This window comes from Drosophila grimshawi, unplaced genomic scaffold (assembly GCF_018153295.1).
Source record: "Drosophila grimshawi isolate 15287-2541.00 unplaced genomic scaffold, ASM1815329v1 contig_311, whole genome shotgun sequence".
Lineage (NCBI taxonomy): Eukaryota > Metazoa > Arthropoda > Insecta > Diptera > Drosophilidae > Drosophila > Drosophila grimshawi.
In genome coordinates, this window is record NW_025063098.1 from 25,641,307 (window position 1) to 25,664,381 (window position 23,075).

The 23,075-nt window shown below is 36.0% G+C and overlaps 5 protein-coding genes across 5 annotated transcripts; 1 reads left to right on the forward strand and 4 right to left on the reverse strand.

The window, feature by feature from the left end:
• The first annotated feature begins 940 nt into the window (after positions 1–940).
• On the forward strand, positions 941–1,462 carry LOC6568153 (homeobox protein MSH-C). The gene has a single exon (XM_001994454.1). It carries the CDS (start codon positions 941–943, stop codon positions 1,460–1,462), a length of 522 nt encoding a protein of 173 aa, XP_001994490.1.
• A 2,499-nt stretch (positions 1,463–3,961) lies between these two features.
• LOC6568152 lies at positions 3,962–6,354 on the reverse strand. The gene is made up of 3 exons (XM_001994453.2): positions 5,876–6,354; positions 5,498–5,813; positions 3,962–5,167 (listed from the first exon to the last, which is right to left on the reverse strand). Exons 1-3 carry the CDS (start codon positions 6,352–6,354, stop codon positions 3,962–3,964), a joined length of 2,001 nt encoding a protein of 666 aa, XP_001994489.2.
• An 803-nt stretch (positions 6,355–7,157) lies between these two features.
• Positions 7,158–9,672, reverse strand: LOC6568151. The gene is made up of 4 exons (XM_032740574.1): positions 9,329–9,672; positions 9,008–9,266; positions 8,628–8,943; positions 7,158–8,447 (listed from the first exon to the last, which is right to left on the reverse strand). Exons 1-4 carry the CDS (start codon positions 9,642–9,644, stop codon positions 7,227–7,229), a joined length of 2,112 nt encoding a protein of 703 aa, XP_032596465.1. The 5' UTR covers positions 9,645–9,672; the 3' UTR covers positions 7,158–7,226.
• A 2,113-nt stretch (positions 9,673–11,785) lies between these two features.
• On the reverse strand, positions 11,786–21,194 carry LOC6568150 (protein kinase C and casein kinase II substrate protein 3). The gene is made up of 10 exons (XM_001994451.3): positions 21,136–21,194; positions 18,934–19,040; positions 18,597–18,706; positions 15,552–15,889; positions 15,219–15,445; positions 14,277–14,397; positions 14,097–14,207; positions 13,789–14,027; positions 12,845–13,002; positions 11,786–12,749 (listed from the first exon to the last, which is right to left on the reverse strand). Exons 2-10 carry the CDS (start codon positions 19,035–19,037, stop codon positions 12,637–12,639), a joined length of 1,521 nt encoding a protein of 506 aa, XP_001994487.1. The 5' UTR covers positions 19,038–19,040; positions 21,136–21,194; the 3' UTR covers positions 11,786–12,636.
• A 558-nt stretch (positions 21,195–21,752) lies between these two features.
• Positions 21,753–23,020, reverse strand: LOC6568149 (zinc finger HIT domain-containing protein 2). Its single transcript, XM_001994450.3, has 2 exons — positions 22,951–23,020; positions 21,753–22,894 (listed from the first exon to the last, which is right to left on the reverse strand). Exons 1-2 carry the CDS (start codon positions 22,977–22,979, stop codon positions 21,796–21,798), a joined length of 1,128 nt encoding a protein of 375 aa, XP_001994486.1. The 5' UTR covers positions 22,980–23,020; the 3' UTR covers positions 21,753–21,795.
• Between the last annotated feature and the right edge of the window lie 55 nt (positions 23,021–23,075).

Below are 23,075 nucleotides of genomic sequence, written 5' to 3' on the forward strand. Positions count from 1 at the left end.
CCTGTCGTGGATAGAAGACTGATCAAATTTGTATAATATATAATTTATATAATGTATTAATTACAATTTATATTTATAAAATAATCTTATATTATTATTGTATTTATACAATTTGCTAATAAACATTATCTATAATTTATATATATTTATTTATTTATATTTTTTATTTATTTATATTTTGCAAATGATTATTTTAAGTAACAATTACTGGTTCAGTTTATTATTTTAATGACAATATAATTTCCCATATATAAACTCGATTTGCAGGGTTAGCTTAGCTGAGCAAATGCCGTTTATTTGTATTGTAATTGATACTTTTTTGTTGTTTGTTATTGAGGGTCGCTGTTTGGAAACTCGTTATGAAAACAAAATTACAAATCAATCAAAACATATTAAAATTTGAGGCTCAGCTCGTACAACCATTGAAAATGGCGCAGCAGATGAGTAAATTGAAAGGAGGCACTGAAAGCAAAAAGCAAAAAGCACCACCCAAATGTATAAAATGCAAGCCACAAACGATTACCACAAATAAATAAACAATATGCAGAGATACAGATACAGAGATACAGATACTTGAGCGATTTGTATCTGAATCTTTTGCCTGGTTTGTTGAGTGTGTCAACTTCAATTACTTGCGCTGCCCTAATCAGGGGCTGATAAGGGTAATATATAAATATATATATGTATCAACTGACTACCTGACGATGCTGATGATGATGGGAGGGGCAACGCCTATTAAACGCCTCGTTGCCTTGCCCAAAAAATCCGATTCGTATGACGGGCCAGAAAGGGATGGCAACAGTTTGTCTGCCAGTCTGCCTGCTTGCTGCGAATGCACAAAATGGCGCTGGGCCGAGTGTAGGGTGTCCTTTAAATAGCAGCAGGATGCGCCGAGATCTGCACAGTAGCCGTTTGCAACGAGACGCACAAGGATCGGAATATGAGTGATTTTAGCATTGATTATATATTGAATCGCGCTGGCGATAGATTTGTGGGCACCAATGCCTCCGTTGGCATTCTTCAGAGATTGGGCGTTAGTCTAGCACATCGTTATCATCCATATGGACACCGAGAGACAAGTCCAGTTGCTCCGCTGGAAAATGCTGGAGCTGGACCCATGTACGATTGGCTGCAATACACACGCTATCATCCACCCAAATTGCCCCGGGCACTGCGTCAAGGACCCGCGAAACGGATGCCAGGACGACTGCCAAGAATACCTTTCACACCCGGTCAGCTGCAGGCTCTGGAGTCCGCCTACAAGGAGTCCAATTATCTGAGTGCCGAGGATGCAAATAAATTGGCCGAGTCATTGGAGTTGACAAATACCCGTGTGAAGATCTGGTTCCAGAATCGTCGCGCTCGCGAACGAAGAGAGAAACGGGAAAAGGACGAAAGCTGTGATTCCACTTTCTCATCAAATGCATCCAGTCCAGAGCCGGATATGATTGTCATTGTTTAATCGTTGTTATCTTGTTCCTGTGTAACTTGTGTGATTGTGTGCATTTCAGATAGAATCTATCCATCTTCTATGCCTGCCCTGTAAATACATTTTGTTTAATTGTAAACCTATGCTTAAGCAACAAAAGAAGACAATATATATAAGTCATTAGTACAGTTTAATAAAATAATTATTTGACCATATTATTATTTGTTACTTTGATTACTAAAAGAAAAGCGTTCAACTCATTGCAGAGCTCATTTTGATTGTTTTAAATGTACCATATTAAAGACTGAGTAAAGACTGGTTCACATTGGTAAAACCGATCTACATATACATCTATTTTTTATATTATATAAAGCCGATCTAGTTAAACATACATTTACATATATATCTACAAGAAACAATGCCAACAAATATATTTATAAAAACTGCATTATTTATTTATTTTTTGAAATGATCTCGTATCTATATTTACAGCGACGATAAGAATATATTGTAAAAAATTAGAGAAATATTTTGCCAAATTAAGTTTTAGTTAGTTTGACAATTGTTTAATATTTTCAAGCCATTTCCAAATCAATAAATGAAAATTCGAGAAAAAAAAGAAAGAAAAGTATTTAAGAATGTTTTATACAAATTTTAAATAAATATGATATAAAAAATGCTGAAGAATTAACCGACAACTTATTTATTTAGCTTTAAAAAAAATGGGCAGACATGGCTGACTTTTATACTTACAAAAAAATTATTTAAGGTTCAATGTCTGAGAACAGGTATTATATTAAACTATTAAATATTATATATTCAACAAACATCAAAATCAATATATAAATATTCTAGCTTCTTCTTCCGTTGTCATTTAAATCAATCGCTTCTAAAATCTAAAGAGAATGAACTCTTTTAATGCAAATTTGAATTACACAACACAATTTGAGTAATTTGATATCATTGATAATAAGGTCTTTGTGGAAACTGCAATTTTGACTTGTTTGACTCAATTCCCACACATGGCCCACATTAGTCCTTGCCGACAAGGATATCATGAAATATCATGTACTGTGGCCAAAAGCCTATTGTCTATAGGAAATTCGTGTTGTAAGAATCATCAATGAAAATTGAATAATTCACGTGCCGGAAAAACAGCAAATAAAATAGGACTAAGAGGGAGAAAGACAGTGAGACAAAAAGAAAGAGACAGTGAGAGTGAGAGCGAGGAAGCCGGGGGAGTGTTTTCTTAAGCCGATTCCGCAATTGTTGCTGTTTTCATGGTCAAGAATAATTTGTTTTTCCGCTTTCCCATTGTTTGCATATATATGTATATATATATGCAACCAAAAATATCAAATTACAAATAAAACTGCCGACGGCATACTATTTTTACAAAGGACGATGTTTATGATGGCAAATGAGCTTGCGCAAATCTGCGCCTAATCCGCCGGATAATCCGATCATATAAGTTGCAAACAAGACCAAGGACCAAGGTGAACGAGAGGAAACTGCAAGAAGAACCCATCTTTAAACTATATTAAATGCACAGCAGAGAAGTGAAATGGAAACGGAAGTAAACGGTCAGTGAAGGGGTTTTCATTGTTGTGGAATATCAAATATATATGTATACATACGAGTATATGCGGGCACAGATTAACTTATTTTAATCAGTTGAGGGCTGGCGGGTGGTTGGAGAGGGGCCAAATGGATGCCTTCTTTTTTTTATAGACATTCATCTGCACTTTCTTATTTATTTAAAAACAAGAATGAAAGTCGGAAATTGTTAGAAAAATCCACCGTGAAATTTTGAAATGCAAACCTTTAAAATATATACATTATTATCTTTCACAACTTCATTATTCCACTCATACGCATTTCCAATGTGTTAATGTAATAATTACAAATCGGGTTCCCCTTTTAGGATATTTTACTGAAAAGCTGTCAACGCATTTGCTGTAGTAAATAACAACACTTAATTAACATTGATATCAAAATTAAAATTTATATAGATATGACTTTGTAATCAAGGTAAATAAATATCAATTTCTGCTGAATGCCTTTGTTCACATTGACAGAGAAAAAAACAACCTACACTCAGAAAAAATCGGCCTGAATTTTAAAAATAATAAATAAGAGATTTATAAAAAATCAATAATATATAAATCTATGTATATATAGATTTTCTTTGTTATATTTTATTTCGTAGTAAATAACTGCTTATTTTATTGCTTGCATTGTCTAACAAAAGTGCAAAGTGTTCTAAACTAAAAACAGCTGTGTTTCTATCGCTGCTATTGCGACAATTACCAGTTTGTAATTGTCATATAATTGTCAACTAATTTGGCAACAAATTAAACAGACCGTTTTGGCGAAGGGTGAGATCGGAAGAGAAGATAGTATTGAAATATTGAAACAGATGTAGATACAGATACAAATGCGGATGTAGATGCAGATGCAGATGCATCACTTGAGCTATGGTCCTTGCGGTACTCCACTCAACCAGAATTGCCCTGGGTTGATTGTGGTTAATTATTTTGTCCGGCAGATGCAGTACTTCTTGGCAACAGCATCGCGTACACAACCAGAGTGTTGGCGATAGCTCGTCAAGCGACTAATTCGAGTCACACTCGTTGAGATCTTTTGTGTCGCATTGTTCCACTGTGCCCAGGCCTCAAAAATTGCCCAGGCCTGCTTCGTCTCATATCTGACCACATAGAACTCGGATTCGTTTGATCCTTGCACCATTTGCCGTTGCACCAACTCAATTTTATTTAGTTGCAATTTCTGACAAATGTCGGACAATTTTTTATCTGACAAATAATTATTTGTGGCTTCTACCAGCTGCTCGGCCATCATCCTTGCTTTGGGCTCACTTTTCGAGATCTCACCGAGTTCTTGGCAAGTGCACCAAAAATCAGCAATGCCCGCCTCCCGGCAATCTCTTGTCTCAGTCACTTCGTGGAATAGACTGTGACAGCGGGGACATCCTTCAGGACGTGGCAAATCATTTAATGGAGTATCCAGTTGCAGAATGTGTTTCAAAGTGGCGTAGATATCATAAGGAGAAGTTAAGCGATTCTGATTCAATTGTAAACTATGCACAAATTCAGGATATTTATTTTTAAACCATCGAGGCAGCGAGATGTACATAATGGGCATCCTTTCCTCCAGAAATCCCGTCTTTAATGCCCGCAGTTGCCCAAAACGCATACCATGATCACTGAAGAAAATCACTATAGACTTTTCAAGCACCCCACTTTCGCTCAGTGTACGCATATATTCCAGCATCCTTGTATCCATCGATGAGGGCAACATAAAATTGTTGTGACTAAAACTGTTTGTCCAAAACATGCCGAAAGTCGACTGATTCCTATAGACTTCCGTAAACTGTATTGCCGCATCATAAATATACTCTGCAAAATGGCGACGGCCCACACAATAGGGTATATTCATATCATTGATCTTCGGCAGCTCCCGCTCCACGGCCAGTATCAGTGGACGTGCATAGTAATCCGTTGGTGGCTTATGAAAGCCTTTGAAATTGAAATTAAATGTCGAATATTCGCTCCAATCCTCAGCATAAGCCGTTACATATCCTTGCGCCTTGAAACTCTTCCACTGAAAAGGGCAATCATCCAAGCCACCGACATCGTTTGGCCGACAGACGGACATCGATCGCGTTAGATTGTATCCTGTGAGCACAGCCATCAAATTCGGAAATGTATTATCGTCAATCTGTAGAAAAAACAATAATTATATCATGGCAAAAAAGAAGTGATTTAAATAATGCACTCAGAAACCAAAATCTAATTGAAATTCGAAAATTGCCCTAAAAATTGGAAGTTTGCTTTTCTTCAGAAATAAACTAATTTATTTATATTTAAAATGTTGTCTAAATTATAAAAGAATCCACTCCGAAATTAAGAAAGCCACAACCTCCAACATATTCAATTTACTTTCTGAGGAATACTTGCCCCAAAATTATGCCGATTCTGAGCGAATTTTTTATTTTCCTGAGTGTAGCAATTAACCTTCGATAATAAGTTATATATACGGTTTACTGACCTTATTATAGCCCCTCAGCTCAAACCAATTTTCCTCCCTCAGATACTTGAACATTAGGGGCATAGTCCGCTCAAAGTTCATGCGTGACATGGAATCAATGCCCCACAGCAGGACACTGGGTCTGCTCTCAAAGGATTCACTTTCAAGTGAATCATTCGCAAATGAGTTATTCATAAGTTGTCCCTTTGGTTGCACAAATCCAAAGGCATCTTTTTGCAACAGCTTTTTATCAGTCAACCGACGGCATTCGGTTATGATGCCATCCACACGCTGAGGCACTACAAAGTCCTGATGAAAGTTACTACACGGCTGCAAGCTAGTATTTATATTAGATTAGATTAGATTAGATTTATTGTTTGACGTACTCCAAGCACTTACTGAAACTGGTTGTCCGCTTTGGTGTCAGTTCCCCAACGCAATATTTGCTTATAGCAACATGTAATATTCACTTCGTTCAGATGCAGACTATGGCTGCGTTGTGTGTGATCATATTTGGGGGTGATTAGATCCTTACTTTTGTCACACTTTGTATATGACTTTTTTCTATAATTCTTCGCCAGATCGGGCATAACTAGCATTAGGCACTTGGAGGTCTTTATAAAGTATTTGGGATCTGCATCTAACTCAACAAAATGCTCAAAAACACTATGAGTTGTATTAAATATATCGATTTGTGTGGTTTGCAGTGCGAATCCCTCAATTGCACTAACATTACAATAATAACAATAATAATATAATCCGGTCAGTAGCAGTATTGCAGCAGCTAGTAGAATTTTTAAAGTACCGTGAGGAGTGCATTTTGTTTCATTTACAGCCTTGTCTTCCGGTTTGATTAAATGGTATTTCACTTTGGCCATCGATTTGATATTTTTGTTTTTTATTTAACACATTTGTTTGTTGAAATTCGCCCGCAGCTCGATGCGCCTTACTCAACTGCCAACTGAGAAGTGCTTAGCTGATTGTGGGTTATCAGCCATTGAAAATTTTGGGGGGTACAACCCATTTAATCACAAAGATATGCTATGATTCTATGCACCCAATCCTTCTTATCGTCAAAAACTAATCAAAGCAAAACCAAAAATTAATTGTTATTTTAGCAGATATTAATTATGAACATATATTTATTATTGCCAAATATTCTTAGAATATAATCTTTTTTTTTAGAATTTCATTTTATGATTCAATCTTGTACTTTGTTATAATGCACAGGGTAAATAAAATGCATTGATTCAAGTATCGAAAATCGAAATTAAGGAATTTCAATCTCAAACTGAGACTTACAATCTGTAAAATGTTTTTAAACACAATGAACAACTAAGAAAAATTTGATTATTGTTTAAAACAAATCTTCAAAATATAAAAAAATATTAACCTACATTAAACATAAAAATAATTTCGCATGTTCGAGTCGAGATAGCTCGACTAGGAGATACCCTGTTGTAGTATCCTACATAGTAGGTCTGCTGACATTGGTTTGTTCAATATGAAAATCTGCGTTTCTTATCCGTATCGATATATAACTATGGCAGTTATCGACTAAATTAAATAAACTTGATCTGCGTATTATATAGGTAGATAGATATGTAAATTTTAAATATCTAGCCTCTGAAAACGGACTGACGGACATGGCTATATATAGATACCTATATATATATACACTATGAGGAAGTAAATGCATTTTTCTGTCTGTACTTTTGCACAGCTTCATTTTACCATTTATCCCTTTCTTTTAATGGCGTCTCAGCGTCTCAGGGAAGCAGATGCAAAACTTTTTGGCAATATTATCCTCAATGCATTCGGATATTTTACGATACGAGTCCAAGCGACTTATATCGGGCACATGAATGGACATTTTTCTTGTATTATTATGCCAACTTGCGGATGCCTCAAAGATTGCATTCTCTGGTTCAGCTTCGTATCTAATCAGATAGGACTCGTACTCCTTGACTTCGTGGCCAATTTTTCGCTGCACCGACTCAATATTTGAGAGTTTTAATGTTTGACATAATTTAGTTAGATTATTGGATTTAAGATAATCATTTGTGGCATCGATTAATTGTTGTGCCACCTCCTTGATATGATTATCACTCTTCGAATTATATTTAAAGGTGTGGCAAGTGCACCAATGAGCACTTATGCCCGTATCATTGCAGTCTCTCGTCTCGGCCACTTCGTGAAATAGGCTGTGGCAACTGGGACATCCTTCAGGACGTGGTAACTCAGCTAGTGGCGTCTCAAGTTGCAGAATGTGTTTTAAAGTGGCATAGATATCGTAAGGAGAAGTTAAGCGATTCCTATTCGAGTGCAAATTATGCACAAATACAGGATATTTATCCTTAAACCACTGGGGGAGCCAGATGTATATAATGGGCATTCTTTCCTCGAGAAAGCCACTGTCCAATCTTCGCAGTGGCCCAAAACGCATACCATGATCACTGAAGAAAATCACTATAGACTTCTCAAGAACCCCACTTTCGCTCAGTGTACGCATATATTCCAGCATCTTTGTATCCATCGATGAGGGCAACATAAAATTGTTATGACTAAAACTGTTTGTCCAAAACATCCCAAAGGTCGATTGATTCCTATAGACCTTAGTGAATTGTATTGCAAAATCATAAATATATTCCGCATAGTGACGATGGCCCAAACAGTAGGGTATATTTGAAACCACAACTTTCTTTAGTTCCTTCTCAGCGGCGAGCATCAGAGGACGCGGATAGTAATCCGTTGGCGGCTTAGCAAATCCCTTCTTGTTGTAGTTGAACGTGGCGAATTTGCCCCAATCCTCGGCATAAGCTGTAACATAACCATGCTTCTTGTAGTCTTTCCACATAAGCGGACAGGCATCCATGCCACCCACTGCTGTTGGCCGACACACCGAATATGATCTCGTGCTATTGAAGCCAGTCAGCAGAGCCATCAAATTGGGAAATGTATTATCGCCCATCTGTAAAAAAAAATCATTATATCTTGGCAAAAACGAATTCATTTAATCAACTCAGACCAAAAATCAACCAGAAATTTAAAAAATTTCTCTATAAATTATGGCGCCAAAAGAAAGGTGAATTTCTGAAATTCAAATCAATTTTGTTGTCCTGAGGGTAGAATCAATGTAGGGTTCACTGACCTTATTATAGCCCCTCAGCTCAAACCAATTCTCCTCCCTCAGATACTTGAACATTAGGGGCATGGTCCGTTCAAAGTTCATGCGTGACATGGAATCAATGCCCCACAGCAGGACACTGGGTCTGCTCTCAAAGGATTCACTTTCAAGTGAATCATTCGCAAATGAGTTATTCATAAGTTGTTCCTTTGGTTGCACAAATCCAAAGGCAGCGTGTTGCAACAGGCTTTTCTCTTTCAACCGACGGCATTCGGTAACGGCAGCATCCACATCTTGAGGTACCAAAGAGTCCTGTTCGAAATATTCGCATGACGCCAGTCTACAAATGATATTCGAATTTGATTTAGATAACTTTTGGCTATGGATGACGTGGCCATGCTTACTTGTAATCATTATCTGCACGAGCTCCTTTTCCATTCCGTTGAACTTTTCGATAACAACATTTGATATTCGTATCATTTATATGGAACTTATAGCGTCCTATCCGGTCATCATAGTCCACCGATAAGAGGACCTTACTCCTGTCACAAGTTGCGTATTGCATTTTTTTAAAAATCTTGAGCACATCCTTGGTAAAAGGATTCAGCGCCGGCATGCGACAATGTGAGGTGTACACAAAATAATTATCCAATATGTTGGGACCTAAGCAAGCACACAACTATCATAAAGATGTATAAAGACTAAATATTTATAATGATATTAACCCAAGCTTGTATTTGATTTCGATGAAGGATTTAAATGTGTTGTAGTTTCTATTTTCAGATGCACAACTGATGCTGACTGCTCCAAGGCAATATCCTTATCGCCCTTATCCCCAAGAATATAGGTTAAGTTCGCTGCGTTTGGCGGCAACGAGGTTTTACTGGGTGTTGTATTAACACTAATTGTCCAATTGCTATAACATACAATTAACAGAAATGTGGCACATATTGCACCGATTTTGAGAAATCTATATACGCCGGATCTGTCACCGAATAAGGTCACTTCCGTTTGAATGAGATGATACTTGATTTTTGACATATTGCTATATATATCTATCTATATATATCTATATATATATATATATATATATATATATATAAATATGTGAGTGTGTATATGCTCGAAGCTGTGTGTTTTGAGCTCCGATCGCGATGGCTTCGCGTTTGAGACTGCTGGCATTGTAATCTACGCTCCATGTTCCTTAGCATTCAGTAGTTTCTTTCGACTTCAGATACAAGTATTTATCGCATTAATATTGTTACTGCTGTTGCCCGATTCATTTCATAGAACTATGTACAAGTATTTGTAGATAAAACTCATTATATAATATTATTACTGCAAGTGTATGTTAAGTAAACATAAATGGTATTGTTTGAAGAAATGACTAAGTTACTGCATTATATTCAGTACAATATTTTGTATTTTTGTAATCAGAATTGACAATGCCACATGTAGAATTGGCCATAGGTATAAGCCAACTAATACCTGACCTACCAAAAACTGCACCCCAACGATTACATACTCTTTCTGGTTCGAAGTCAACTTGGCAACATCTAAATTGTACTGAAAATCGTAAACATCAACCTATTATTAGATATTGATAGAAATAGCATATAAAGTTCAATAAAATGCCAATGCTCTTATATAAAATAGAAAATATAATATTAATTTTATTTTACCGTCCCATAACAAAAGCCATTGCAATTTTAAGAAAACATTAATTGTTTTTTAAGCCTCCAGGTTTGTTTCTTACCATCGAAAAAATTGATTTGGCTTTGAGTCATCCACTTTATTTATATTTTAAAAATGTTTAATGAGTTACAAACTTCACAACAAAATCATTATACATTCAAATTGAAATTGTATCGAAGTGAATTATAGATGATTTATGATAAATTGCACAATTAACTACTTCGAGTAGCAAAAAATGCACTGCAAACAAGAACTTATTCGATCGATTCTTCATATGCCAGTTACATAATTTACTCGTCTATAATATATTGCCACACTTTATCTTCAATTTATAATACTCTGGGGAAGAGTATGCTTATGACACTCCCCAATAGTTAATAGCATCATCATACTTGTAAAAATAGCAAAAATAATTAACACGATTGTCTGAGCAAGCAAAAAGTGCAACTATTAATTATGCATTCATATAGATACATGCGTAATGAGTATTGTCTAAGTAACCTTTTAAAAATATCTAACAATTAAAATAAAATAAGATAAAATGCAATGAAGTGTTTAATTTGCATAAAACGAAAAGACATTCATTGTTAGATATATAATATGTTTTCTAAAGTGCAATTCTAAAACTTTTCAGTTTTTTTAAAGCCATTCAGTTTATACCTTTTACTCGAATTTTCGCTTTCTTTCAGCCAAAAATAACGCTTAAGATATAATTAGAATTCAAAAATAATTTGTTACTAATGTTTTGCTGTTTTTATTTAAAACAATGAACAAAAATAAAATGCTTTTGAATAGCGGTTCAGATTCGACAAAGCTTCAATACGAGTGTTCGCTATTCATCAATACAGTTTGATGGTTCAGCTTTGATAAAGTCAATCAGAATATTCGCATTCTATCAGTCAAAACAAAAATTTAAATATATGCGAATAAAATTAAAATACCCTTTCATTGTTTTTTCGTTTTTCGTTTTTGGTTGTTTTTATTTAAAACCATGGCCAGAAAGATACTGCTTTTTGAAAGCAATTAAGTTTCGACGAAGGTCCAATTCGAATTTTCGCTTCCCATCAATTAAAACAATCCGTTTAAGATATAATTAGAATTAAATACACTGTGATTATTATTAGTCTTTTGCATTTTTTTATATTTTATTTTAAAAATGTAAGTTGTTTAAAACCACGCTCAAAAAGCTATTGTTTTTCAAATCGATTCAGCTTTGACAAAGCTCCAAACTGTTTATATTTTATCTAAGATACAATTGAAATTATAATAATATTTTATTATTTTACGTTTTTTGCATTTTTGTTGTTCTATTTTTTATAACTTAAGTCATTTAAAACCATGACTAAAAAGTTATTGCGTTTGGCAATCGATTCAGATTCGACATAGCTTGAATGAAAATGATCAGTTCCCAACAGATAAAATAAACTGTTTTAGATTCAGAATTAAAATGCACTTTGATTGTTATTCGTTTTTTGCATTTTTGTTGTTTTATTTCAATAATTTAAGTCATTTAAAAATGTACATATACAATAATATACGTATACTTTTTATAACACAAGTATACACAAAACTTCATAAATAATAAAAAAATGTTCATGAAACGCATTACAAATACTACGCACATATTATTATTGTTGCAATATGCTTTTTAAAGAGTGTGCACAGGCCGGTCTTGACTGTGCCGTGACCAAAAAGTTGAACAACAACAAGCCAAGATGAGACCAGTAAAAAATGCGCGCACACTCCAATATAAAAAAGCATATTATATCATTTTCATTTCAGTTGTGGCTATAGCATAATACAATATGTAATAATGTTTGTAATATTATTTCATACATTTGACGTTTTACACATGTTGTTCTGTTTGACGCTTTTCCGTTTTTATCTATGTTATATCTGTATTCTGTACTCTGTATTCGGTTTCTTGTTTGTTTTCTTCTTCCGGTTTCTTCTACGACATTTTCTTTCAATTCTACTGTGGGTGAGTTGTTTTCCTTTTTCTTTTTTTTTCTTTTTTTTTTACGTTAGGTTGGGCTGCCATTTTTGTTGAATACAAATACAAATTCAATGCCTAATACATAAGTTGATGCCAGACACACACCATAATGGTGTTTGGCAAAAATTGCTCATAACAAATTCTAATACATACGATAATAGTTCTCATCCAACGACTATGTTTACTGTAGTACATTATATCTCTGAATCTCTTCTATATATAAATATGTATATATATGCTTTCAAATGCCTGTGTGACATGACATTAGTTCAATCAACCACTACTACTTCTAATCGCCTCGCAAAAATTCGCAATTCGCCCCCATTTTTCATCCCGTCCACTTTATGAGTGAAAGATTTCAACATAATTCGCCGGATAGAGGCCGACACGTCCGTTCATGCGTCCCTTGCACCAACCCTGCTCATCCTCATCCTCCAGTTTCTCAAAGACTTCACCTGGGTATACAAATAATAAAAGATTATGATTGTGTAACAGAGACTTGTCATAGATCGAACTATATCAATAGATATATATTTATTTATATGTATACCTTGCTTGAACGTGAGCTCGTCGCTTTCAGCGCCGTCATAGTCATATAAGGCCTTCACGGGTACACCCGGCTCCCCGTTGTCCACCAGCACATTGTCGGCCTCATCCCATTCCTCCTCCTCGTCGAATGGATTGGCGTCCACTTTGCCGTTGCCATTGCTGTTTGAAGTTGTGTCGTTGTGTTGCATGCAAATTGAAATCAATTAGTTCAATGAAAACAAGTAAAAGTGCTCTCTAGCCGCAAATTGAAAGACCAAAAGATTCCCTGTGAATGCCAACTATTAAATAACTGTGCGTCTTCCTCTCTAATATCTAATCGATCTAATATCTGATATTAATATGTATAATTTAACAATTAAATCGTTGTCTAATCTAATCAAAAGATTGGATTTTCATTTCATTTATAAATGTATATTATTAATATATGCATAATTAATATTTATGAAATTTACTGCTCACACCTCTTATAAGTTTCAAGAAATGCTTGATAATCCGGAATTATCAAATAATATCTCCATTATAAAGTAATATATATAAATAAATATTACAAATTAGAAAAAAAAAATTAAATTTAGTCGTAGATGAGGAGTTTATGGGTTGCTCTTCCTTCTTCAGAACTTATATTCATTCTGTGACATTTCTAGCTTATTCTACGCACAAATCGGGTGTCGGAAATATTTTGACTGATATATAAAATTCAAATTTCGGGATGCAAATAATTAATAATAATAATAATTCACTAGCTCTCGAGTATTGTTAATTAAGAATTCGCATACTTTATGATTTAACGATACTACCCACTCTCTGCAATCAATTCGAAATGTTACAGGGTATAATGAGCAGTGAACAACAGCCATAATGAGCGTTAGTTGACCACTCGAGTGTAATCTAAAACAACAATATCTACGCACACACACACACCCACTCACACACACAAAAACTTACGTTACGCTCGCGTTACGATTAGATGCTGCTGCTGCCGTCGCTGCTGCTGCGGCGGCTGTTGTCGCAGCACCGGCACCGGCTGCGGCAGCGGATGTTGTCGACACCGTTGATTTGGTTTCGACTGTTGTGGCAGAGGTTTGTGTTACTTGTTGTTGTTGTTCCTGCTGGCTGCTGCTTCGTCCGCTCGCTTTACTATTGACGCTCGCGTTCTTCTTTAGACTATTTGTTGTGGGGTATTCCTGTTTGCGGTCACAAAACAAAACAATTATTACAATATATAATCGTTTTCACTGGGGGACAATTCTTACGTGCACATCCTCTGCGACGGGCCGCTGATTGATGAGAGTTATGGGTGCGGCGGGCAGCGCCTCTTTTGATTTGTTGCCCTTGGCTATGTCACGGAACTCCTCCGTGTATTCCTGCAAATGAAGTTTAATCATGTTAAATTCAAATTTAACTGACTTTTAACTGAGGCATGTCTCTCTTACCACAAATGCCGGCCAGTTCATGGCCATGTTAATGCCATGATTATTTGACCACCATTTCAAGTCCTTTTGTTGGTCCGCATTGTTAATTGTATGATAGAATTCCTCATAGATCTGGGGCAGGCTGTGATCATATAGAGAAACAATTTAAATTATAAATTAAAAGAAAATTTATCTGGTATTCAGTTCTGAATTGAAGTAACTATTCTATACCATACTCATATACACAAAACAAGTCTTATCTCTCTGATAAGCACCATGAAAGATAGTTTCTTTGGTATCGAGAGAGCAAAAAGCCAAGTGGGTTTTGATGGGAACCGTTCTTTCTGCAACCCACCGAAATTCGCTCTTACCTAACCCAAGCTAACTAGAGTATTGAAAGAGTTTTAATATATTCCTAACGCATATAGATAAAATTAACTTAATCCGTCTATGCATTATGATTGTCTAACTATTGAAGTAGGTTTTTACAGCGATTTCTAAATTAGATATTAAAAATCTATATGGTGTGCCAAAATGGCAACACAATAAACCAAAATTTACATTACAAATAAACATTAAATTTGTTAAGTTTTTTTTTTCATTTTGCTATCAATTTTGTGGAGTAAATTAAGTAGTACCAATTGAAGATTTACTTTATATAGACTAGTTTATATAACTCGTAGCACTAGGAATTCTGAATATGAACAAAGTTATTGATTACAATATCCGATAAACTACATTCTTAAATTTAAGACTCAAACTCCAGAATTGACACATTTATGGGAATAGACTTTGCCATTACAATTGATTGAGAATTTACATTCCTCTTTGACACATTTATGGGAATAGACTTTTGCAATTACAATATAGTTCGTCAAACTGATGGAGAATATATATAAATTGACCTATCGGTTACAAAACAACTTTGATATATATTTATATATCAAGTTTTATATGGCTAACCTTTGCACTTTGGTCGGATCGAGAGACGAGTGCACATTGAATAGCACTTCCTTGAAGAACTGCAGTCGTGTCTTCTCCATGGTTTGGCACTTCTCAAAGACGGATGTCATATCCTCGATGTAAACGGAATTATATTTGGTTATTTCACTAATGGCCTGCTCATATTTCTCGCGGCACTTTTGCACTTGATCTTTGGTCTTTTGCACGCGATCGTGCATCTTCTTCACCTGCAATATAATAACAACAAATGCATATGTAAATATATATATTCAACAAAGCCATACAACTGTCGTCTGTCTGTCAATCGATATATATATAGTATACGTAGTTAACCTGATCGGGTGACAGTGAGCTGTCCGCATTGGCGTTGCGCTCTTGATTGGTGGCGCTGCGCTCCGTTTTGCATGCTGAATGATAATCGGCTTTGGCCTTCTCCACTTTGGCCAAGAGTTTGGCCCACGGTTTCTGCGCCTTCTTGAACAGATCCTCCATATCCTTGCGCTCCTTGATCTGCATCAGCGTGTGATGATAGTTATCCTTTTGCCACGTCTTTATCTGACTATTGACATCATTGCACAGATTATCCTTGATCTTCATATGTACATCGGATAATCGTTCAGATTCAGTTAATACACCCTTCCATGCCGCCTCTGTGGTGCCATATTCGGGCCCTGCAAAACAACAGAATATTGATAGACTTTTAGTATATTCCTAACACAGCAAATAAAATTCACTTAATCAGCCAAGAACAAAAAAAAACAAAAAAAAAAATTAATCGGTAGTAGTAAATATGACTAGATTATGTGCAAACGATTGTAATTAATTATTAATCAACCTGGTCACATCTTTCGATGCCATTATTATTATGTGTCATTATTCAAAAGATTTTCAAGCATTTCGATTGTTGTTGTCCCCTCGTCGTTGCTGATGTCATCGAAGCGTTAAACGCTTCTTGACGGGCCTTTTTATCTAATCAGCTCAAGAATGCGATTGTGTGCGTGTGTGTGTTGGGTGTGTGCGTGTGTGAGGCACATTTTTTGAAGGCATTTTTATTTTTTATTGTGTGCTAACAAACATAAATGAAAAACCGTAAAGTTTATACGATGGCCACTTAATAATTGCAAATTGGGAATGCACGAAACTCGATTTCTCGTTTCACTAACGGGCCACACACTCAACTATTCTCAATTGGCGCCCACCACACACTCACACACTCACACACGCACACACATACACAGATAAATTGAAGCGCTTAGCACAGAAAAAAACAAACACGTTCTATTTTTCTCGCTCATCGCATTGATTTTTGAAACCATTTTGCGCGACGCTTTGGTGCCGGTTTTTTTGTTTTTGTTTTAGTTTTTTTTTCTGCTAGCCTCGTCAATTGGCTGGTTGAGTGGGTCTTCGGGGATCCGCCTGCCCCCCCCCCTCTCCCTAACCAATCTACCTGCTTATAACTTTGACTGGACGCAACTAGGCAAATTCCGTAGAAGCCGCTTTTTTACATGACGAGAAATAATTTGTTGTCTAAATTTTTAACATCTTTTATTCGCCCAAATCACAATAATTTTTGGCAAATGTCGAAAAAAAAATAAAAATGCAAGTAGTAGAAATTTAAATTACAAAAATTTACATAATTTTATCCTGATGAATACATATGATGTATGCTTCTCTTTCTTTTTTTAAGTGTACACATATCTGTCCGCAATTGCTATTCGTCCGTCTGTCTGTCCGTTCGTTCGTCATGCTTACTGTGAAAGTGGACAGAGAGCAGAAAGCAAAGGCGTTGGCGATGGGCATAACAACTATAACAACAGCAACAACAAAAGCAGTTAACAACAAAAATAATATAAAAAAGCATTACACTCTGTACTCGATTTCATTTCACACAAGAGAAAAACAAAAACAACAACAACAAAACGCACACTGGAACGCAAATTGTGACAAAAATGGCTGAAATCGGAGCAGTGACATTTTGGCTTTAAATAGGCCAATTTGGCATTCCATTCGATGGCAGCAAAAGCAGCAGAAGAAGAAGAGTTCAGCTTACAGCTCGATTGGGAAAACTCGTCAAATTACTGAGGTATTTGCAATATTTTTAATGGATAGGTATGTATGTATATATACTGACTAGCAGATTGATTGATTGATCAGCGCAAAGTTACAATAGAGCAAAATTTTTATTTTTTTTTTCAATATATACTTTATTTGCGTTTTACATTTAGCATTTTGAATATTTTTTTTTTAGCACCTAACAACTTGTAGAATGTAAAATGCTTTGTTTTCCTGTTATTTAGGACCACAGTGCAACAATGGAGATGGAGACAACAGGTAAAAAACAGCAAAAAAAAAAATAAAAAGAGCAAAAAAAAAAACGTCGCAACAAAAAGCCCATTAATAGCTTAAGCCACTTATCGCAAGAACAACAACAAACACAAGAACAACGGCAACAAAAAGAACAACAATGCGCAGTACACGAATGATGTACACGAATATGACAAGAAGGAGAGGAAGAAGAATAACAGAGTCTGTTGTCAATTGACGCAGGCGATGGCAACGGGTCATCGCTGCTGCTGCGGCTGTTGTTGTTGCTGCTCCATTGGGCCGTCAAAGCAGGCGTGAATGAATGTGTAAACAAATAACACGGTCAACATACATACACACCCACATACATACATATATATTAAGTTCCCATTAGGAAAGGGGTTAAGAGTGTGTAACTAAAGTTGTGCAAAAGAAATGCATTTTTGAGCACCAAAAAGTACGTATGTTTGTATGTATGTATGTATATCTGTATGAATATTCTTCAAGAGCATCAATAACTTGTCTTCGCGATAAAAGCTGTGCCCACAATTATAACATATATATTACTTATAAATATGTATAGTTTTCTTATCTCTTTTAATATATCTTTTAATTAATGTGCTTCTTGTTTCGCTATGCAATTTGTGTAAAGAAAAATAAAATATATTTTTATGTTTATATTTAAAATTGTTATATATCTTTGAACAAGTCATAATCATTATATAGTAAGCTTCCTATATATTAAATGTATAAATGCCGCTGCATTACATTACATTGGTATATCACGCAGGATACAAGAGCTAAAGAGAGAGAGAGAGATAGATAGAAAGAGAGAGACAGACAGAGAGCATCTGCTAGCTGTGCACTTTCAACTAAACACTTTAATTGTTATACTTGTTATACAGTCACTTTCGATTAAAGCACTCTTATATAATTTGTAATAAAATTTAACACATTGGAATATGAAAAAAATTGAGTTATGATAGTTAACTTATTATTTTGATCATTTTAAAAAGTAAATAAACAAAAACCTAAGTTTTGGGTAGAAGAAGTGTATTTGCCAGTTGCGCTTACCTTTCTCAATGAGTTCACCCCATTTCTTAGACCAGGTGCGCAAACTTTTTGCATATCCCTTCTCAATATCGGCGCGCTCCTGTATCAGTTGCTGTAGGTCATTGCAGAGTCTGTGCCGAGCACCGACAGATGTGTGGATGAGCCATCAAATATAAATAGAGAGAGGGGCAGAGAAGAGAGAGCGAGAATACAAAATAAAGAAAAGAAAAGAGACAAGTAAATAACCGGTTATTTAAGTTGTACACTTTTTTTTGTTTTTGTTATTGCTGGCAATGACCCAAGCAGCCAAGCCAGTGTTGTGTTTTGATTTGCGATTTGTATTTTGTGTTTTACTCACTTGTAGCTATCTTCGATGCGTTTGGTGGTTCGTTTATAATTGCCAGGCTCCCAGAAGGAATCACTTCCAGCCTGCAGAAGCTGATCATCGCTGTGGTGGGACATTTCCTGTTCAAAGATTATACAAAAACAATAAAAAGATCTTTAAATTCTCATTTATCTGGCCACAATGCTATAAGGCACAGCAAGAAGCAACAAGAACAGATTCGAGATTTGTGTATGCAAAATGACGTAGCTGAAAATCATCATCATCATCCCAGTCAGATGAAACCAGCTAGCCAAGAACCAGTTATGCAACACTTGGCTGCTAAAACTCATCTGCTGGATGAGAGCATTCATTACAATGCAACCCATCGATTAAAAAAAGCTAAAAAAAAAAAAAACAAAAAAACAAAAACAAATCCGAAGGTTAAATACCCTTGCTGCAGTGACTTCATTTATTGTTTATAATGGCCTCTGTTACGGTATGCAAATGACGCAAGCACAATTGAATCTTGGTTTTAAATTTCATTCTTTTCTATTTGTATTTATATTTATTTGCAGGTCATTGTACAGTTATTTAGTATAGATCCATACAAGAGGAGAGTGTAGAAGTGAGTCGATTACTTTCCTAACAGTGCCCGCAGATTGGCAGCCATATATATAAAATCAAAAACTTGCCTAGTATTTTTTATCGAATCATATACCTTTCGTAAGAACTATCGATAAAACTAAATTACTATTCTTTAGGAAATTTGCCCAAGTTAAGCTATGCATTTTAAACATAACTAAATAGAGTATTTAGTCCTCGGCAATGCAAAGAGAAATAATTTTTTTTTTCTCAGTTCTACACCTGTTCCTAATATGATATCATATTGTACGATTATACGATAAAATTCTACAAAATCTTAGCCAACTGAAAAGAATTTCATTAACATTCAAATTTAGCAGCAGTTTCTCAATTAATCATTGAAGACAAACACAAATCAAAAAATTCAATTGAACATCGAATTTGAATTTGGCAATTAGAAAATTGTCTAACTGTAATTGGCGTCCCTTTTGAACTGTCTGACCTTTGTTTAATAAGTGAGTGCATATCGATAACGGTAAAGTAGTGCATCTTCATTTATACATTAATAATTTTAAGTTATTTTCAATGGAGTTTTTGCAGGCGGTGCAAAAAAACCCATCAGCTGTTTGTAAACAATGCAAATACAGGCACATGTATTGCATGTAGTCGCACACACACATGCTAACAAAATGTTATCAATGGCTGCAGCATGCAGACCGCCAGACGGTCACTGACTGCCGGCATTTGCTGCCATTCGCCCAGCAACCCCCCTCCATTCCAAATGGGGAAACAAACAATGCGTGTGTGTGAATGGCAATCTGGGCGGCTGGATCAAGCTGTGCTTTGCTTTTGCTTTTAACATCGTCATCAGCAAGCGATCTGGCAACGATATTTTGTTACATAGGGGTCTGTTTTTTGTTGTTGTATTGATATAAATATGTATAAATGTATATAAGTATAATTTAACTAAATGCAGTCATGTTGCTGTTGTTGTTGTTGCGGTTATTTGAGTAGAAATTTTCAACAGAAAGTTTAAAAAAACAGGTTGACGCATGCTTCGCATATTTGTCGAGATAGATAAGCAAGCCGAAAAACAACAATAGCAACAAACAACAAACACACATAGGCAGGTAGACTAAGACACAAACACACACACGCAAGGAAAAAGATAAGGCTGGAAACTCGTTTATCTGGCCTCAAAGATTGAACATTTTTACGTATTTCAAACAAATATTTGCACCTGTATCTTAGTTAAGCTTACATAAGTTCGCAAAACCCACACATTTTTCCAAGCAATTAAATGTTTTGTTTAAAAAACACACACACAGTCGCACTTAAATTGTTTCCTTTTTTTTGCACTAATTCAGCGCGCAGCGAAGAAGAACACTTCACACACACACGCACACTACATCAGACAGTTAGACCTACACACACACACACATGAGTACATATATATATGCAATCAACACACAAATTCCACTACACAAGCACCGCACCCCGCTCTTCAAACCCAGAGAAAACGAAACGCGTTCACACGAAATTCTATGTAAAATGTTCTTATTGCTTCTTGCCTTCTGCTGCGTTTTATTTTGTATTATTTTGCATATTTATGGCAGACGATTAGTATTTTGAATTTGTTGAATCGAGACATACCAAAAAAACAAAATAGCCGTAAAAAGCACTACAACAACTTGCGTGTGTGTCTGAAATCGCCAACTAAAAAAAACTAGCAGGGCTGGCAAAGCAACAACTTGACTGCAAGCTGGACAAGGGCTGCAGTTTGTCACTGGTTCATTATTCAGCGAACTGTTGGCGCATATGCCCTAATGACACCTGATTGTTTTTTTAGCATGCAGTGATTAACAGTCGACTGTCAATTGCATTGTAGGTGAAATACTTAAACATAATTTATAATTTATACAACTATTAGTGTGTAAAAGCAAAAGTATTATTTGATGTTTCAATTATAGTTTGTTATCCAACAAATCAGTAAAATCACTAACGGAGTTGCCAGATCTACGCAACGCGTAATTTACTAAATTCATGTTTGAAGATTGCTTATGCGGCTCACACACGATGCGATTTAGTTGACAACCTGCATGACTTTTCACTGCTGTTAGTTGGCGACACATTTAAAATTGGTATTAATTTAAATTTTGAACTTCTGTAATTAAGTTATTTAATTAAAATTACTTACACGCCTGCACAATTTCCATCGTTGCATATTTGATTTGGATACAAAATATATGCAAAACAGAAACAAACATAAATAAATTAAACTAATTTTATTTGACAACAAATTCAAAGGATTTCTTACTCCTCCCTTGCCACATAGGCGAGCATAAATTCCAATTTCTTGATTAGTTTACCCAATTTGTGGCGATTTAATTCCACGCTGCCAAGACGCAAAGCGAATAATTTTTGAAATTTCGCCTCCTCGAGATGCGTTTGCTTCTTGGACAGCTGCAAAAGGTGAAGAATATCGCTTAAAGCGGCCAATTTATGTTGCCTGCTGGCCATCAATTGACGCACATCCTCCAGCAACAGCTCGCGACTCTCCACAAACAAATTGTTGGGGGTATTTCCATGCGTGGTGCATGCCTCCATTTCCACGGAGATGACTGCATCCTCAGCATCCTCGTAATTTGTGTTGTACTTCAGTGTTGCACTCAAATTGACAAGTTGAGCAACTGCCTCGCTGGGATTCGTGCGCTGTTCGCCGTTGAAGTAGCGTGCCACACATGCGTAGGCGCTCAACATGTTCCACAGATTGTAGTGTACGCAGGACGACGGTGTCCTTTTGCACAGATCCTTAAATTGGGGGATGTTTTTGTGTATTTCTGGCATATCATCCTTCTTAGCCTCGCTTAGCACAACAATTTTTGAGCTTTTGCGCGTCCACCAGGGCTTGTAGTCTGGCATCAGTTGCATAATGTTGCCGCTGGTAATTAATTGCTGAAATTCCTGTTGCTCTTCTGGTGTTAATCTGTTCCAGACTTCATCCGCATCATTTATATCAATCCCCTTGAGGCGTGCTGCAATATCCACGACTTCCGCCGGTTCCTCTGTAAAGGATTGCTGATCAGCATCACCCTCCTCACCCTCCTCCTGACCACTTTCTTCTAGCGCGTCGTCATCGGAATCCAAAGGATTATCCAATCCATCAGCATCGAAATCCTCGGGCTTAAAGCCGGCCTCAGTTTCACGCATACGCTTGAGTATGTCATAGATTTTACGCATATCCTGCTGACTTTCGAGCGTCGTCTTTGTTGCACTGGCCAATTCGTCCTGAATGCAGGATTTGAAGAATTGCTCGGAGCATTTCAAATGCTCCTTTGATTTGTAGCAGGCGACGCTGCAATAAATCGCATTGCATTTGGGGCACGTGTATTTGAATGGCGCCACTTTACAGCTGCAAATGGGGTTAAAGTTAATAACTTGAATATGATCATTATCCCATATACAAACAAATGGCAATTCTCTGCGGTTTCCGACATTTTATTAGCAAAACAATCATATGGCTGCGCAGCGTTGCCAGCTTATGGATTTTTTGCGCTTCACTGTGAATGGCAAATTTGAGAGTGAAAAAAAAC